This window comes from Ceratocystis lukuohia (genome assembly GCF_044167205.1).
Source record: "Ceratocystis lukuohia strain C4212 chromosome Unknown Supercontig5_pilon, whole genome shotgun sequence".
NCBI lineage: Eukaryota > Fungi > Ascomycota > Sordariomycetes > Microascales > Ceratocystidaceae > Ceratocystis > Ceratocystis lukuohia.
Window position 1 is genome coordinate 3,057,149 of NW_027263524.1, and position 18,286 is coordinate 3,075,434.

The 18,286-nt window shown below is 48.8% G+C and overlaps 7 protein-coding genes across 7 annotated transcripts; 4 read left to right on the forward strand and 3 right to left on the reverse strand.

Moving 5' to 3' along the window:
• Window positions 1-40: 40 nt before the first annotated feature.
• Window positions 41-1,438, forward strand: HOO65_050646 (PI-PLC X domain-containing protein 1; the record flags this gene model as incomplete). Its single annotated transcript, XM_071003381.1, has 5 exons — window positions 41-554; window positions 617-623; window positions 683-977; window positions 1,050-1,116; window positions 1,257-1,438. 5 exons carry the CDS (start codon window positions 41-43, stop codon window positions 1,436-1,438), a joined length of 1,065 nt encoding a protein of 354 aa, XP_070858705.1.
• Window positions 1,439-3,372: 1,934 nt separating this feature from the next.
• On the forward strand, window positions 3,373-6,189 carry HOO65_050647 (uncharacterized protein; the record flags this gene model as incomplete). The annotated part of the gene is made up of 5 exons (XM_071003173.1): window positions 3,373-3,411; window positions 3,477-4,234; window positions 4,306-4,751; window positions 4,809-5,188; window positions 5,248-6,189. 5 exons carry the CDS (start codon window positions 3,373-3,375, stop codon window positions 6,187-6,189), a joined length of 2,565 nt encoding a protein of 854 aa, XP_070858706.1.
• A 1,353-nt stretch (window positions 6,190-7,542) lies between these two features.
• On the reverse strand, window positions 7,543-8,673 carry HOO65_050648 (Eukaryotic translation initiation factor 3 subunit F; the record flags this gene model as incomplete). The annotated part of the gene is made up of 1 exon (XM_071000980.1): window positions 7,543-8,673. One exon carries the CDS (start codon window positions 8,671-8,673, stop codon window positions 7,543-7,545), a length of 1,131 nt encoding a protein of 376 aa, XP_070858707.1.
• Window positions 8,674-9,361: 688 nt separating this feature from the next.
• Window positions 9,362-11,652, forward strand: HOO65_050649 (U3 small nucleolar RNA-associated protein 25; the record flags this gene model as incomplete). The annotated part of the gene is made up of 2 exons (XM_071003224.1): window positions 9,362-9,530; window positions 9,581-11,652. The coding sequence occupies 2 exons, from the start codon at window positions 9,362-9,364 to the stop codon at window positions 11,650-11,652; spliced, it is 2,241 nt and encodes a 746-aa protein (XP_070858708.1).
• Window positions 11,653-12,326: 674 nt separating this feature from the next.
• Window positions 12,327-12,992, reverse strand: HOO65_050650 (mitochondrial 54S ribosomal protein bL17m; the record flags this gene model as incomplete). Its single annotated transcript, XM_071003526.1, has 2 exons — window positions 12,327-12,692; window positions 12,777-12,992. The coding sequence occupies 2 exons, from the start codon at window positions 12,990-12,992 to the stop codon at window positions 12,327-12,329; spliced, it is 582 nt and encodes a 193-aa protein (XP_070858709.1).
• A 599-nt stretch (window positions 12,993-13,591) lies between these two features.
• Window positions 13,592-14,012, forward strand: HOO65_050651 (uncharacterized protein; the record flags this gene model as incomplete). Its single annotated transcript, XM_071003558.1, has 2 exons — window positions 13,592-13,612; window positions 13,683-14,012. 2 exons carry the CDS (start codon window positions 13,592-13,594, stop codon window positions 14,010-14,012), a joined length of 351 nt encoding a protein of 116 aa, XP_070858710.1.
• Window positions 14,013-14,395: 383 nt separating this feature from the next.
• Window positions 14,396-15,610, reverse strand: HOO65_050652 (Delta-aminolevulinic acid dehydratase; the record flags this gene model as incomplete). The annotated part of the gene is made up of 2 exons (XM_071003425.1): window positions 14,396-15,298; window positions 15,371-15,610. 2 exons carry the CDS (start codon window positions 15,608-15,610, stop codon window positions 14,396-14,398), a joined length of 1,143 nt encoding a protein of 380 aa, XP_070858711.1.
• Between the last annotated feature and the right edge of the window lie 2,676 nt (window positions 15,611-18,286).

Here is an 18,286-nt window from a genome sequence, read left to right on the forward strand (position 1 = left end):
GGTCTCTTAGTCTTTCCCTACCTACTACGACCCCATCACTATGAACCTATTATCCATAATCCTCGCATTTGCCTTCCCTATCATTGCTGATGACCTTGCCTGCAATGGCGATGTCCGGCTCTGCAACCGGCGGTACTCCAATATTAGCCTCGTTGGTTCGCACAACTCGGCCTTTGTTGGTATTCTGCCCACTAATAACCAGTACGTCTCAGTTACTGAGCAGCTAAATATCGGTGTGCGTTTTCTACAAGTGCAGACACGGGGCCATGATGGCAGCATTCAGTTGTGCCACACTTCGTGTTGGGTTCTCAACGCTGGTCCGTTGAGCAGCTACCTACGAGAGGTTGCTACATGGATGGCAAAAAATCCACGTGAAATCCTAACCGTCCTACTGACCAATAGTGATGGTATGGCCGTCGAACGCTTCGCAGAGGCAGTGCGCGATGCAAATCTAGATGGGATTGTGTACAGGCCAGCTGGGCAGCCAGCACTAGATGAATGGCCAACACTGCAGGAGTTTCTTGATTCCGGTGTGAGACTCATTGTTTTTATGGGTAAGTCGGACCACTTCGCCGCCATCCAGACGATATTTGAGGCTTATAAAACTGACAAGTAGTAGACTCGTATGTTGAGCATTGGCATTTTAGGGTCTTACTATGAACTAACGTCCACCCTGTTGCAGCTATGCCGATACTACCAAGGTCGACTACATCCTTCCACAATTTCTGTACCAATGGCAAAACGCATATGGACAAACCGATAGCGCCTTCTCTAACTGCAGCATTGACCGGCCTAAGCGTATCCAGCACCCGGAGACATACATGTACATGATCAACCACTTTCTCGACATTCAACTGCCATTTGGCATTGTCATCCCCAATCAGTTTGAAGCCAGCTCAACAAACTCGCTAGAGTCAATTACAAAGCAGGCTGAAGCGTGTGGGGTACAGTGGGGTGTCAAGCCGAATGTCATATTAGTAGGTAGTCTGCCATGACAGAGTTGTTTAAGTTTGAGTGGATTATTGTGTTTCTAACTTGAGAACAGCTAGATTGGATTGATGTTGGAGATGCAATTGAAGCGCAAAGACATCTTAATGGATTGGATTGAAGGAGATAGTATGCTGGAATAAATACGATTAGGTAGGCAAGCTACAAGCCAGAATAGGCACTTGATATACTAGCTTGTGCAAATTAAAATTCAATCATGAAAGTAAATAAGTCACCACCATACGTTCAGCGCTGCTGCATCGCCTTAGTCAAGGCTACTCGCTTGCTATACGGACTCAAACTCCGCTCCCGAGAAGCGTCTGCGGCGGGGGTAGTAAGGGGTGCTGGAGGTACACCAGTGCTTTCTCGACCCCGTTCAAAACCTTCACGGCCAGGTCTCCGATGCGACGGTGGCGAGGCCGAGCGCGAAACCGAACGACGCTCACGATAAGTCCCTCTTCGGCCGTTGCTATTGCGTGGCTTAGGCGATATACTACGGCGTCGCCTGCTACCCACCACTGATTTCTTGGTATATATCGGACTGCGGCTACGGCTAGAGCCACGGCTAGAGCTGCGACTAGGGCTCTGGCTAGGAGTTCTCGAGTCACGATACGGCGGGCTTCTGCTCCGGCTTTGGCTTCTACTATAACTACGACTCCTGCCTCTACTGCGGTCTTCACTGTGTCTAGAGGCCTTCGTGCGTCGGACTGGCGACACCGATCTATTCGTCGATATCGTTTCGACTGATGACGATCGAGAATGCCTGCTGCGCTCCTCTCGTGTATCTCTCCCCTTGACACCTGCTGAGCCTTCCTTTTTGTGTCGCTTAGGCAACGGCGAACGTGATCTTGCACGCAGCTGGAGCAGCTTTTCCTCATGGGCTTCGCGCTCGCGCTTACGCTCACGTTCAGCCTCACGACGTGCCAGTTCAGCATCAACAGCGGCCTGCTTACGCTCTGCAATGGAGTCATTTAGGGTTGCCTGTAGTGCAGGCTGTAGCTTAGGATTGGCGAGTTGCTGCGTGCGTGAGGGCCGTGGTACGTAGGGCCGTTCTTGATTGGGGGTTTTACACTCGTAGGAGTAGTGACGTAGCAAACTCAGAGATGTTAGCTTGCCTAAACGAACAAAATAAATGGGGAAACAAGGAACTTATCTCGTTTCAGACACTTTTGACATTGCGTGTTGACGCTTGAGACTTGTGGGCGTGAGTTTGGTGGTGCTCGCGACCAACCCCCACCGCGGCCGTACATTATGAGAGTTATCAAGTTTGAGATTGGACGTGTAAATTTCAAGGGCGCAAAGCTGGCGTTTAAAATCAAAGCGTCTTGAGAGATGATGATGATGCGTTGGATCAAGCCGGCCTACTGTCCGACGTACTGATTCTTACTTTTCTTGGCTTCAACGCGCGCATGCAAAGCCTTGACTAACCCTAACAATATAGTGAATTACATAATCTGACCCACAGAAATAAGTGTCACACAAGCTAGTTTCTTATTTGGTGACCGCTTTTGTGGATTCATCCCTTCTCGGAGTCCAATTATTCTAAACCTTAATTGAATGGCTTTTTTGGCCCTTTTTTGTTTCTGTTTTCTTGGACTTGTCAAAATCTCCCTTGCGAATCCTCTGTTTTTTTTTCCCCTTCTTCACGTTTTTTTTTTCGATTGCCTGTGTGCTTGGCTATCCTTTTGCGTCTGTGCAGTTTAAGGGGGCCTCTTCACAATTCTTGTGAGCACGAACGACATAGCTCAGCCTTGCTTATTAAGGCCCTTCTTTTTTCAACTGCTTCTTTCTATTGTTCAGGAATTCAGCCTTGCGTTGGTTTTTGGTATCCCCACAAACCTTCACGAACATCCGATCTCCGTCTCTCCACCATCCGGCTAGCACATCAACTTCTTTCTTTTCCGATCTCCGTGAACTATCTCCACATCAAATTTTCAACGACTGGCCCTGACGTTCAACGTGCCGGTGCTGCCATCGTTGCGCCTCCGCTTGATGTCTATGCCTGCCCATCTCCTCAATATGGCTTTGCCCTCACGATAATGATCTGCTCGTTTGCCTTGTCCTGATCGCCATCTAGTAGTCGTTTTTTCTCTTTTTCTTCAAGCCTTCGCTTCTTTGTATGCGTTTGGCGTGCTTCCTTTTACGTGCTCTTTTCGTCTCGTCGCCTTTGCATATTGGTCGCGTTCGTTAGCCTGACCTTCGCCGCTCTTAATTCTTTTTCTTTACCGCTGATACTTTGTATCACATCACGCTTTCGCTTGACCGATAGGATTAGCTCTCCTGCTTTGCCCTGTATAACTGTATTTTACAGTGCTGTCTGGGGCTTTGAAATTGCACTTGCTCTCACCCATTCTTACACTAGGAACACAAACTTCACCATTGATCATGGCTTCTGCCGTTGTCCCAAAGCCATCTTTTGCCAAGGTAATTATCTACACTTTTGTTACATACATGAATAGGGTACTCCAATACTGACCCTGCCATCCTAGGTGGCTGCTACATCTATCTCTACTACAAACCAACGACGGGCTCCTGGAAACGCCGATGCTACCGTGACCAAGGAGACTGCCATGGCCTCATCTACACCCACAACCAAGACGTCGGGGGGCAAGGCGTCCGCTAAGGTCGCCAAGCCTCCTAAACTTACTAGCCAATCACCTAGCCCGGAAACTGCTCAACAGGGCGACATTATTGAAGGCGTATCCAAGCTCGCCGTATCCACCCCACCAAACCCGGCCGTCAACGTTAACGGCTCCAGTCTCTCTATAAACGCCAAGTCTGCTACTGCAGACTCCGACGACTCACACCGCACTGATTCTTCCGACCTGGGTACCAAGCCGCCTAGCCTAGATGGTAAAAGCATTACGTCTGGAACTACTACCACTTTTGCTCTTGACGAAAAAGACTCGCTCCGTCCTGATGACAGTGCTAGCGTGCAAGCTGCAGCAGATGATGATGACTCGTCTGTTCGTGGCTCGCTAGTTGCTGCTAGCCACCCCCATCAATTTGAGTCGTGCATTTCTATTGATGTTGGATTGTCTGGTGATATCAGTGCTCGGGTCAGCCCTGCCTCAGACTCAAGCCCTGATCCGGCTGTAGCGCCTGTGTCGGCCCCCGCAAATGCACTAGATAATATCTACCAGCAAGCCCCTGACGACAAGCTATTAGAAGCTATAGAGTCCATCAAGGATCGGCAGTTTTTGTTGCGTCTTGAGATCGACGTCATCAACTTTGTCCAGGAGTCGAAGTAGGTTGACCCACAACACTGTATCCGCGAAAATCCACATGAATGCTAACGCTCTACCTACCTACCACTAGAGAACCTTACATGGACCTACCCCCCAGTAACTCATTCTTCCGCATGTTGACTCACAAACTGGCTGACTATTATCACATGACTCATTCCTATGAAAAGGACAACGGCCCAGGTTTCGTTCGCATCTTCCGAACACCATTTTGCCGCGTACCCCCTTCCCTAGCTAGCATTGCTGCTAGCACTAAGAGTCCGACTCCTCCCCCGCCCATTTTGCCCATGAAAATTATGCGAAGGGGGGAGGATAGCAAGTCTACTGCTCCTGCGTCGTCTAGTGCTGTTCAGTCAAAGGCAGCGTCTGAAGTTGAGGGGCCTGATCAAAAGGAAAAAGCCGATCCTAAAGAGAGAAAGACTAGAGAAGAAAGAGAGGAAGCCTACAATGAAGCCCGCAAACGAATTTTCGGGACCTCTGCTACGCCTGTCGCAACGAATACTACAGACAACACGTCAGGTGAGTGTCCTCAAGTAAATCTCTCCATGTATCTGTCTTCCTCTAACAAAGATGTAGAAAATGATGGCGAGAATGAGATGTCTCGAGCTAGTTCGGTGTCTACCAAAGACAAGAGCACAACCAACTCCCGCCGTGGTAAGAACGTTAAGCAACGCCGAGATTCTGGCACTTTCGAGTCTAGACACAACTACGTGCAACAGTGGTCCCACCCCCAGCCATGGGGGGGCTCTCAGCCACAGCCCCATTACGTCCCTGTCGGGACTTTGTACCAAGCCCAACAAGGCCCGCCTCAGCATCAGAACCAGCATCTAGCCCAAACACACCCGCCATATACAAGCCACGTGCCACCTGCATATGCCAACGGTAGTGGTCAAGTTGCTGGATCTATCCCTGCCGCCCAAAGCTATCCTAGTCATGGATATGTACCTAATGGACAGGTACGACTAAGACAAAATATCTCTTTTTCTAGGCTTCTTGAATCTAACTTAACTTCTAGTATCCCTCACATACTCCTGCCGGTCGTTTTCCTCAACAAGGACACTCTACAGCCCCATACTCCCATGGCGCTTCTATACCACAGTGGCAATCAAGCCCTAATGTTAAGTCAAGCCAATATGGGCGAGGCAGCATGCCTCCTAACCCTGCTATGGGCCCTAATAGTGTCCATTACCCCTTTGGCCAACTTCCTATAAGTATGAATCCTTACGATGCTAAAACACAGCATCCAATCCCCGGAAGTTACAACCGGCCTGGCTATAACATGAGCAATCAGCCTTTTATTCCTGACTCAAGAGCTCCCGCCCCCGGACAGCCTCTTCCTCCGACTCAGGCTCAGCCACCGATGCAGCCGATGTACCCCGCGCCGCCACCCCAGCACATGAGTCCGCGCATGGACACCTACGGGCCTATGCATTATGGTCCTTCGCCACAGATGGCCTATGCCCAACCCTGTATGGCTTCACCATATGCCATGGCTCCGCACATGCCGTCTCACGTCCCACCCCCGCCACCTATGGGCACCTACGCTCACCAACCGGCACCACAGCCGCACCATGTATATGCCCCGTCTTACCCACATCATGTGCCTCCGCAGTCTAGACCGCCGGTCCATCAGACTGGGACCGGCGGGAAAGCACAGCGGACTGGCACTAAGAAGCGGACTAAGCCAAATGCTGGCGCCGGCGCTGGCGCCGGTACTGGTGGGAAGACGGCTGGGGAAACTTCAATACCACCAGCTTCTACGCCTTCTACAGTTTCGGCTACAAACACTTTCTCAAATTCCTCTTTGCCTGCCATTGTTGACTCCGGTGCGGCAATTGCAGCGGCGGCGGCGACAGCAAGCAAGTCTGCTACAACCACATCAGCAACAGCCGGCCAGCCATTTGGAAACCTACCGCATTACGGCAACCCAGCAACACTACCGCAGAAACCTACCTAGATAGCTAGGTGTTCCAGGTGCTGACTAGTTGCTTAGCTCAAGCCGAAAATGTTCCCTTTCATCAAACTCGGCGTCTTGCTTTGAGCTCAAAAATACACGAAGAAGGGCTTTAGGATGTTTGAGAGTGATTAGAAGGGAAGAAGATGCGTCAAGTAGAGAGTGGGACATTTCATGACTTTCGGAGTTCTAGGCGTACAAAAACAACGAGGAAGAAGGACCGAAGAGTTTTAAGAAAGAGGAGAGGAAGGGATGAGGGAAAATCTTAGAAGAGAGAAAGAGAGAAGGGAGTGGAAGGACTTGAGAGAGGAGTCATCTCTTGGAGCTCTATTTCGTCTTCTTCTGTTCCCTCTCTTTTGACGGGCTTTGGAAAGATTCACTTTTGCGTCTTTAGGAGTTTTTCTTTTTCTTTTTATAGCTAGCTAATACATTGGTCTACTTTTGTGAAAATATTGTTACGACTTCGTAATTTGTAAAAATAGCACATGGTCTCGCGTTATCACATGCAACCTCAGTTTGCACTGTTCTAGTATCTTTCTCAATGTGCGATGCAGGCTAGACACATTAAACGATAGGACAAATGGGAACATTTAGTTTTACAAGGCAAAAACAAGACAAAATTCGCAGGTAACGGGCTGCCGGGAAGCGTGAGAAAGTAGAAGAAGACAGATTTATTTGATCTAGAGAAACCAGCCCAAGGACGCCAGACGTAAGGGGGGAATAGAGAGTGAGAGAAGGGGAGAAGGAAGAAAAAAAGAGGAAAAGCAGCAACACAAGAAACAAGCAATTTAAAGGACGTGTGAAAGAAGAGGGAGGAGGAGAGAAACAACAAGAAGCAGTACGGGAGACGGGATGGTGGTTAGGTTGGGCAGGGGAAGGGAAAAGAGGGAGAGAAGAGCTTCGTAGACACTGGGGCCTGACATCCATTGTAGAAGGTATCCAGGTAGAAAGGAATAAAAAGAACAAGGAGAAAGGAAAACAAAAGATATGGATGAGAGAGAATGAAGCCAGAGACGTTCGGAAGGGAGGAAGAAGAGGAGATAGAAGAATAGAGAAACATAAAAGATAGCCAATATGCCTCTTGTAAGCCTCTGGTATTTCCCCCCCTTCCGCCTCCAGCATTCTTTCAGTCTTGGTGGTGCCTGTTAGTTTGAGTGCTTTGGCGAGGAAAGTTATGCTTGAGGCTTTCTTTTTCTTGATTAACTTTTTTATTTTGTCGTCGTACTTGAAGATACTACAAGCCCTTCTTATTTTTTTTTCCTTATGTGGTTCCGACGCCCCGTTAATCGCCTTTTTCTAAAACAAGTTGATCTTTTTGGGGATCTTTTTTTTTTCTTTTCGTTTTCGTTTCGCTTTTTACTCGGCAGACTCTCGGGGCTCGCGAGGCTCCCTGGGCTCACGCTGCTCCCGGTTTCCACGGTTGTTGTTGTTGCTGTTGGAGTTGTTGTTGTTCGAGTTGTTGTGGCGCTGGTTGTTGTGACGCTTGTTGTTGTGGCGCTTGTCGCCGCTCTTGGCGTTCTCGCTGTCGGCTTTGCCCTCGCCGTCCTTCTCAGTTGCGCTAGATGACCACACGCCCAGGCGTTGGGACAGCTCGATCTGAGTGCGGATGGTGTTGGCTAGGTATGAAACCATTAGCACATCCTGGATGTGGTTGTTAAAGTCGCGGTCGATCTGCTCGGCGCTGACCTTGGGCGTCAAAGACAGTGAATTCATGAGGAACTGGCCAATTGAAGTGTTGGGCTCCTCTTCCTCGTCGAGCACACCGCTGACCCACTCACTGACGCGGCTCAGGTGGTCCAATGTGGTCTCAAGCGAGCGTGAGAGGCCCTCAATGTCAGACACAAGCGGTGCAGTACGAGTATCCGAGTCCTTGGCGCCCGAGATGGCCTCAAGGGCGCTCTGCTCAGCCTCGCTGGTTAGCACCTTATGCGGGACGCGAATGAACATGCAGCTCTCAGCAGCGCGCTCAGCATTAACGGCGACGGGAGCGCTGATGTAGCAGCGGGTCTCGATGTCAGCGGCGGGGTCGGTCGACATAGTCAGGTGGACTGCCGGATGCGGGGCAGTGCCAGTCTCGGGTGAAGAGAAGAAGTTCTGGATCAGGGCGCTGAAACTGTTGAGCTCATGTGAGGTGGTGTACCAGCCTAGCAGGCTGTCACGCGGCGACGCCTTGAGGGTCAGGGCCAGCATGTGCTTCTGGTACTCGAGGTCCATCTCGACTTGGTCGGCATTCTCCTTGTGCGGGATGGCAAAGGTACTGCGGACCTCGACCTCAGAGCCGTCCTCTGACCGCGAACCAACAAGGGCACCAATGCCGCGAGTGGTCTGGTTATTGTCAATGTCACGGCGAAGGGCATGGTCCAGGATGGACAAGACGGCCTGAGACTGGATGTTGACGGTAACAGGCGAGGAGCTGATGTTTAGACCGGCCTGAGTGGGGACGACTGGCCGGGCCAGGTGAAGGAAATTGGCGGTTTCGGTAGCCATGTCGGGTGGAATGTCGGGGTAGTAGAGCGAGCGTCTAGAATTGGAGGAGACCTGGGGCGATAATAGAAGGAATGGGGAACAAAGGCCAGAGCGGAACAGGAAAATAAATAAAGAAAACAAGATTCAGTAGCCCAGAGAGGCAGATGAAACAAAATAGAGACAGAGTCAAAAAGACCAGCGATAAAAAGGGGACTTGGAGGGGAGGGTCCTCAAAGTTGCAAGTAGCTTTTCGCGGGGCATCGACCAGAGGGGAGGAGCCTTGATCTGACGGAAACGAAGACAATTGATTTTGCTGAAGTGGGGCCCGCCAGTAGCAAACAGTTGGCCCTTGAATTTTTGCCTTGGTTGTGCGAATGCTTGGGTCCGATAACAGATTACAAAGTGTGGCGTTAGAGACTAAGAGGAAAAGAAAAACTGGATAGGCCATGACCCCACAGTATGTGGCGTTGATAAGATTTATGTGGCGTAAAAAAAGATGGATGGCTTTGCGACGACAGCATTTTGCGACAGCATTATTCTGATGTTAGACTGGACATCTTTGGGAGCTGGAATTGCTGGCTTTTTTCTTATCTTACATACATGAATTTTGGGCTTCCTATTTCATCGAGACTACTTAGTTAGGGGCCTTTAGCCAATACCCAAATTTTGCTGTCTCTCTTGTCGAAATTGCTTTTATTCCCTATCGCGTATGAGTTTCAGAGGTCGTGGCGGTAGCCGTGGAGGCGGCCGAGGCGGTGGCCGTGGTGGCGGCCGTGGCGGTGGCCGTGGGGGATCATTTAGAGGGCGAGGTGGCCGAGGAGGTGGTAGAGGTCGGGGCCGGGGCCGTGGAAGAGGTGCTGCTACCTTTACTAATGCCCGTATGGCGGATGACGACGAGTAAGTGCTGGCACTATACTCGAAATTCTAGTATGCCCCTCTAACTTTCCCTTTTCTCTCAGAGATATCAGCTCTCCCGGCGAAGACAACAGCGATACAGATATGGACAACGCGGAGTCCGAATCTGAAGACGAGGCGCCTGCTGCTGCTTCGTACTCAGCATTGCTACAAAGCTTAAAACAAGATGCTTTGCCATCTAAGAGGCGAAAACTTAACTCTAGCGATGCCATAGCTTCTGCTGGTGCGGATGAGATGGATAGTGACCAGAGCGGTAGTGGCCAAGACATGGATAGTGATGAGGATCACGACGACGAAGATGGAGACGAGAGACACCAAGATATCGACTTTGTGGACGAAGACGAAGATGATGACGGGGATTCCTCTGACGACGAACAGCAATTTGACGACGACGACGATCAAGAAGATATTGCAGATCCCTTTGAATCACACTTCTGTTCACCCAATGAGACGACCGTCGCTAACAAAGTCAGCATGGTCAAAGGTGCGCAGTGGTCTATCAAACGCTCAGCATCCAAGGTTTCTCGAGTTGTCACTACATATCTTGACGACGGTTCGGCCGTGCCTGTGGCCACGCGCATCTCCGGTCCCGGGGTTCTTAAGATCAAGCACAAGCTTCAGGAGATAGCCACGACTATGATGCCAACCTTCAACCCAGCACAATCAGAACTGGCCGCACATTTGTTCAATTACCGCGATATTCTGTACTGCCAACGCACACCGCAAAATGCAGAGGGCCTACGCAACCTAGTGTGTCTGCATGCCCTTAATCACGTTTTCAAGACACGTGACCGTGTCATAAAGAACAACCAGAAGCTGGCGCAGAAGGAAGACACTGAAATGGAACTCCGTGACCAAGGCTTCACGCGACCCAAAGTGTTGTTTATTGTGCCGACACGCCACTCATGTGTTCGCCTGGTTGAAGCGATTGTGGCCTTGAGCGAGCCCGATCAGCAGGAGAACCGCAAGCGCTTCGATGATGCATATCTCGACAAGGAATCCAAGTTTGGGGATGACAAACCCGCAGACTTTCAGGACCTGTTTGAGGGCAACGACGACGACATGTTCCGTATTGGTGTCAAGTTCACACGCAAGACAATCAAGTTTTTCTCGCAATTCTACAACTCGGACATCCTAATTGCTAGTCCGCTAGGCCTGCGCATGGCAATTGGCTCTGAGGATGACACTAAGAAAAAGATTGACTATGATTTCCTCAGCTCTATCGAGCTGGTGGTCATGGACCAAGCTGACGGGCTACTGATGCAGAACTGGGAGCACGTGGAGCAAATATTTGAGAATCTCAATAAACAGCCCCGCGATGCGCATGGCTGTGACTTTAGCCGTGTACGCAACTGGTACCTCGAAGACTGGGCCAAGTTTTTTCGCCAAACTGTGGTACTTTCGGCTTTTAATACGCCCGAGTTAGCCGAGTTAATGCGTACAAACTGCCACAATATAGCAGGAAAACTACGCATGCAACCCGAATACACAGGTGTTCTTCAACAACTGGGTGTGCATGCACGTCAGACCTTTGTCCGTTTCGACTCACGGAGTGCTGATAAGGACCCTGAAGCCCGCTTCGAATTTTTCAAATCGACTATAGTGCCTCTGCTCGTTAAACGTGCTAAGGACTCGACCGGTACACTGCTCTTCATCCCGTCATACCTAGACTTCGTGCGTGTACGCAACTTCCTTGCCAACGATGAATCGGTGCAGAGCTTGACGTTTGGCACCATCTCCGAGTATGCTGACGTGCCCGAAGCGTCACGCGCACGCTCGCACTTCCTTAATGGCCGTCACCGGGTGCTGCTATATACCGAGCGAGCTCATCATTTCCGTCGTTATCGTATTCGTGGCGTGCAGCGCGTTATCATGTATGCGCCGCCTGACAATCCGCTGTTTTACAAGGAGATTACTGGCGACTACTTTGCGCGCAGCGAACAGGATGGGAAACTAGTGGCTGGCGAGGGTGTGGTTAGAGTTATGTTTTCCAAGTATGATGCCTTTAGATTAGAGCGGATTGTAGGTAGTTCTAGAGTGGGTAAGATGTTGACGGAGCGTGGAGATACCTTTGATTTTGTGTAGAGGCGGAAAGAGAAAAATAGAAGGGACTTATAAGATTCATAGCTTATGTTTTGCGCTTTAATGCATAGAAATAACTCCCGCTAAAGAGCTGACAACCGCAGAAATCTACGTCCGAGCCTTTATCTTGAAATCATTAGACGTGACCTGATAACCATATCAACGATAACAGCTAGTTAAGAACTACCGCCATCTTTACTAGTAGTAAGTCGCCAAACTGGACATCTTGATTTGAAAGATGAAATCTATTCAGCGCGAGTACTTGTGGTATAATACTCGGGAGGTTTATTTTGTGTTTTGTGTTTGTGTGACAAGTTCAATTTGGAGTAGAGGCTGAAGCTTATACATTATTAGGAATACAGACGGCTACTGTTACACTACATGCCGAGATTAGTCCTGGGCCAGAGATAGAACGAGCCAGAAAGAGTTATGGAACATCTCATTTCCTTAATTTTCGTTTTCTTTACATTTCTTTTATAGCCGTAGGAATTTAATTCTACGACATATATAACGGAAGAATGAAAACTATGACGACGGTGGTGGTTATGATGCCATGAATATAATATGATACAAGGCTGTAACTTGGGATAGCACAGCGTTAATAGTGGTTCCAGGTTTCGGTGTGTATCCTGAGTTGGTATTTCCCCCCCTTTTACCTCTCCTGTCTCTCTTCCTTTCTATAGCTCTTTCGCAACCACGTGCTCAGGCTTTAGGTCCTTCTTCAACACATGTCCATACTTCTTTAATAAGCGCTCGACCATTGCCTCAAACTCCTCCGTTGGCCGACCGCGTGTGACCTTTTTAACATTAAGCTTAGTAATGTCCGTGGATGGTGCACCCCGTGCCCGATCACGTGCTACCGCCATGGCGGTCATCATGAAGCGCGAGTCACGAGGGCCGTCGACAAACTCCAGAATAGCCGACTCTGCCTGGTCATATGTGTCGTGTGGCTCAGTACGTGTTACCCGTGTGTAGCCGCCGTCGCGCGCAGCGTAGCGATTCTTGAGTGTGCTAAAGACTTTTGGGAGGAGATCATGGGGGGTCTACAAAAGTAGTGTTATGTTAGTGGGATAGTTTCTTATTTTTCAGACTGCCTTTAATTTAGGATACCACATAGAGAGACTTACGTAGAGCATAGCCTGAACTTGCTTGCGGCTCGTAACCGAGTCCCGCTTCGCCAGCGTAACTAGCTTCTCGGCCATGCGCTGCGTCTCCTTGGCCTTGGCATATGTCGTCTTAATGTGTTCATGCATGACTAGTTGCGTGACCTGGCCGCGCAAAAGCGCCTGGCGAGCGGCCGAGGTACGGCTGAGATGTCTGTACTTCACGTGACCGCCGGCCATTGTGGACGATACTTTGCGAGTGTCCTCAGAAAGAGTTTTCGGTTGGTGGAATTCCAGAAGGCCGTTGAAAGTGCTCTTGAGAAAAAGGGCCCAAAGAAAATAGCAATTGGGGAGCAGGGTCAAGGGGGAGATCTCGTCTAGGCGGTTCAGAGCCTGTTGTTGAACGTCGTTAGACGACAATGAAAAGCTTCTATGGAGACCAAAGAGAGGTCACGTGACCACAGAATGAGATGGCTGTATAAATTTACAGCTTGACAAAATCCGCACGTATTTATACCCTATTTAGGCTAAAAGTCCCACTTAAGCCTGTGCAAATCGTCGAGCTGGATGTCAATTCTGTCTAGCCCTGGAAGAATAGCACCCACTTGGCGATAACCTCATCCAGGTTCAAGGCCGAAGCTTCAAGCTTTCCAAGCTCCCCGCAACAGTCCTGAAAAACAACACAAAGTGGCCCAATTAGGCGATTAACCACTCCCATCTTTTTGAATAGCGGCCTAAATCTATATCTTCAGCTACGCTTCCTTTTTAATTGTCGTTTTTGCGCTTAATCTACAGACATCTTGGCCTTGATTTACCGGGCTTGTTCCTGTGCTAACACAATGGGTTTCAACTCTGGCTTTGTATGTACTCCCTATCTAACTTGACTTGATGTTTCCACCCATATTAACTTGCCTTTTTCTATGAATATAGGCCGGCGGCGTAACCGTCACGCTCGGCCTCGTATACTTCTCACTCCTGACGCACCAGCGCAACCGCGAATATCAATCACTTATACTGCGCTCACATAACGCGCAGCTGGCTAGCTCGCTGGATCCGGCGCCGGGACTTGCTCCCCCATCACGTGCCGAGATTGAGGCGGCTGCCCGTGCCAACATCGTTGATGCCTCCAAAGACCGCTGGAACCGCGAACTCCAGAACGCCGTGCGCTCAGTGCAAAATACGGATTGGGATGAAGTCAGAGAACGTATGGAAATCAGCGCACAACAACTTTGGGCGCGCATGACAGGCAGCCGTGTGTGAAGTAGTCCTGGTTCTATAGCATACCTTAAGGGTTAAGAAGGTTGTGGTTACATTATTATATTACCATCCACACAACGCTTCCCAAATCACGATTTTTTCCATGACAAGAAAAAATGGTGTCTAAAATCTTGTTTATTCCGCACATGGAGATATAAGTAAAATGAGTTGGTGTACAAAGCGGAGAGTGTGTATAATGTAATGGACCAACGCTAGTGTTCCAAGATCGTGAAAGCAGGTAGTACAATAATAAAAATCAAGAAAGAAAAACAAAAACCATTTCCCAGTAACGCCAAGTTCCAAACAATTCCATGTAGTAATATCCCTCACATAGCACCCGCTTTCGTCTACCAAAGCATTAGACAAATCTTGACTTGGCAGCTAGTTTACAGCCAGTCTAGCAGCTCGGGCGTAAAGTACGAGATGACAATTGTCGCACCAGCCCGTAGAATTGACTCAGTTGACTCAAAAATCATATCCTTGAGGTTGAAAACGCCCGCCTTGGCACCCGCGTGAATCATAGCAAATTCACCACTGACTTGGTATGCAGCCACTGGCATGTCTGATGCTAGAGCCTTGGCATCGCGGATAATATCCAAGTACTGGCCGGCAGGCTTAACCATGATAATGTCAGCACCCTCTGCAATGTCACGCACGATAGCACGGCGAGCCAGACCGCGACCACCCGATGGCAACTGGTAGCAACGACGATCGCCAAACGAGGGACAGGAGCCAGCAGCATCGCGGAAGGGCCCGTAAAGTGCACCAGCAAACTTGGCCGCGTATGACATGAGGGTGACACGATGGGAAATGCCCTGCTCAATTAACTTCAGCTTAATGGCCTTGATGCGACCATCGTTCATATCGGAAGGGGCAACGCAGTGAGCACCAGCCATAGCATAAGCAACAGCGACATCAGAGATGCGGTGAACTGACAGTTCATTGTTGAGGGAGCCATCTTCACGCAAGATACCACAGTGGCCGTGTGACGTGTACTCGCAGAGACACACGTCGGCACAAATGTACAGGTGCGGAAAGCGCTGACGTAATAGACGAATAGCGCGAATCACAGGACCTTCCGGGTCGTCGGCTGATGTGCCTAGGGCGTCTTTGGAGCCAGGGCGCAGGGGCACACCGAATAGGATAACAGACTTGAGGCCCTTGTGCACAAGCGGCTCGAGGAGAGGCACGAGGCGGTTAAGGCCAACACGGGACTGGTTAGGGAGGGAAGGGATGGGAGTTTCCTCATCGTCATTATCAGTAACAAAGATAGGGTAGATAAGCATATCCTAAGGAAGAGAAACGATTAGCGGTGAGCAAGGGTATGTGTGTAAGTTGTGGAAGCGCAAGACCCATCTTACTTTGGTCAATTGATGCTCCGCCTGCCAGCTCCGGGCCAGCGGGTGGTAGTATCCTCCATGCAGCTGGCTAGCAATGTCACCGGATATGCTGACAGTAGTAGCGGCAGTGCTAGTGTATGACGGCCGTGATATGTTCGAGCGGTCATCGACTGTTGAAGCTGAGCTTGAGTGGTCGGTTCTGCGGCGGGAGATGCCGGAGTCGCGGAGAGCGAGATCTTGCACAAGGCTAGAAAAGGACATGGTGTTTGTGTATGTGAGAAAGAGAGCAAAGAATAAGGAAGCAAATTGGCAAGAGGGATGAGAATAAAGTAAATAAAGGGACGGAATAGGAGGTGAATCAAGAAAAGAAGAGGTGTATCAAAGCGGACGAAAAGAACAAAAAAAAAAGAAATACTTTTCTTCTCCCTTCCTTTAGCGCCCGTTCCCTATAAATTTCATTTGGTCAAGGGCCTCTTCGCCACTAAGCCAGCCTCGGTAGTCGGCACTTAGCAGGGTAGTATAGAAGCTTAATATGGGTCAAAGGACGAGACCGGCTTGCGGTGAGTTTTCATGAGGTCCGTCTTTCATTATTATTACTGCTATATTTTCAATTGATTTCTACATTTCTCTAAATTCGTTCTTTTCTATGACTCTCTTCCTGTCTTGATTATCTCCATCCCTCACCTAGCGCCTCAACCAATAGGCTATGCACTATTTACAACCCCACAAAATTTATTTCGCTATGGAAGTTTTTAGCCAATTGCAGAGCTTTGAAAGTGGTGAATATCTATTCCTTGAGTAACTACTGACTTCCAATCTAAACTTGATTGATAACTCCTCCTTCAATGACCGACCTCACTTCTGTTTTTCTCTAAACCACAACCCCTATCAGCTTGTGATGGCGACATTTCTTGGCGAAAACCCCCTGAACCTTGCCTCGTCCCCCTTATCCCTTGCTCGTTGTTCATCGTAGTCTGTTTCAAGCAGGGTTTGTAAGTAGGTATTGAAACGTCAACATCAAACAAGGATCGTGAGCAAGTTTGCGGAAGTCCATGAACAGGATATATAGCGTCCATTATGTTGATCAGTGCGCTATTCAGACCAAGACGTTGCGCAGTAGCTTCTTACGCTGATATTGAATGGCTGCTTATATCAGCGACGGTAACTCGGTACAAACAGGATTAAATAGAGCTACTTGAAGCTCGATATTACTATCGTGAAGTCCATTCTTGGTGTTGTGGATTTCCCGCATGATAAAAAGCCCTAAGCCTAGAATTTTACCCCACGCTTCCAGCCAGCCGTTAGTTAGTAAGCATGTATAATTTCCCACACCAGCTCTTTTCCCTGTACCACCAACCTTAGTTGGTGGTACATATCCTGACTTTCCTCATCCCATTCGGCCTCGGTGTTCTGCTCGCTTTTCTCTACTTTCCAGGATGTCCCGCCAATCGATAATTGTGTCTTTTAGTACGTTATTTCCTTGACCTTACAACACAATGCGAATTGATTGCAGGTGGCAATGGTGTCCATGGATTGTCTAGCCTCTTGATCCTCGAAAGGATCACGGAATGGATCAAGGAATCAGAGAGCCTGTTTGAAATACCAAGACTCTATGACTTATTTGACCTGGTTGTTAATACAGACACTAGAGGGTAAGATTATCGCTACATGGCTACGCTTATGAGAATCATCATTAATATTGATTACTTCTACAGAATCATTGCCATTATGCTTGGACGACTGGGAATGACAGTCAATCATACAGGAGGCTCGAAACAGATTTCACTCCAAATATTTTAAAGTCTACTTCGTCAAAACTGCTAGCTACCTCCTCAGTTAAAGCTTTAAAGAACACTGTTAAATTGGCAATGTGTCGCAGAGCGGAATATCAACCAATCTACAACTGATACTTGTCCACATTAAGGCCTATATTTGTATGACAAGTCATGCCCTAATGCGCGAGCTCTAGACATGTACATATAAAGGCTTGCCTATCTAATAACCGCCTTTTTATCATTATTTCAGTGCTGTACTATCCATAACTAGGGCTAATATTGAAACGTTACCAATTCTATTGACAGCATACGGCATATCTGCCAGCTTTACTAGATGTAAAATTCGGGAAGTGGCCAGGGCTACATTCGAAGCGGCTACGCTTCCTAAGCTAGTCAAATCGGTCGGGATGGAATTGAATTCACCGGCGCTAGCTTTGGTCATAAGAATCCATGCGTAACTCTTATCCAAGAAGCGAGAAAGAAATACCCGGGCCCGAATATAGTAACATTGAGGGTTGGCACAGATCTTGATAGCGTTGTCGGGATTCATGACGACAAACCATGTCTCTCAGCATTAAGCAAAGTGGCAAGCAGCTCAAAAGCAGCTTATATGCGACTTAACAAAGCAAGTATGGCGGTGTTCGTAAATACTTTAGGACTAATGTTGAGATTAGCCTAAAGAACACTTCCACTGTGAACTAGAAGCAGACAAGCGAAATCCCATCACATACCATCAGCTATCTGAAAGAAAATGAAGGCTCTATCATGGACTCTGCTAGAGTCACAATGAGACCGACTACCCCTCATATTTCAAAACAGGTTGATAAAGCGAATGGTTAGTTAGTATAAGTGAAAGCCATGCTGTAGTCACTAAGCTGACGTTTCCATGTATAGACTATTTACCTACTCATTCTCCATTCTTCCAAGAAATCTCTGGCCCTTCTGTTAGCAGCTTAGAAGCCCTCTCCATGCTAGACGATGGATCTCAAGGTACACCTGCAACGGGATGTTTGGATGACCAGGCAGAAACGGCAATTTCAATTCATGAGCACGTAGTACCGATGAAGAAGAAAGCTCTGGCAGCTGGTGATCCCAGGCTTTTGGTCTCTCAACATGGGCTTGCTGCACCATGCTTTGATGGTAATCAGGTCGAAAAAGCAAT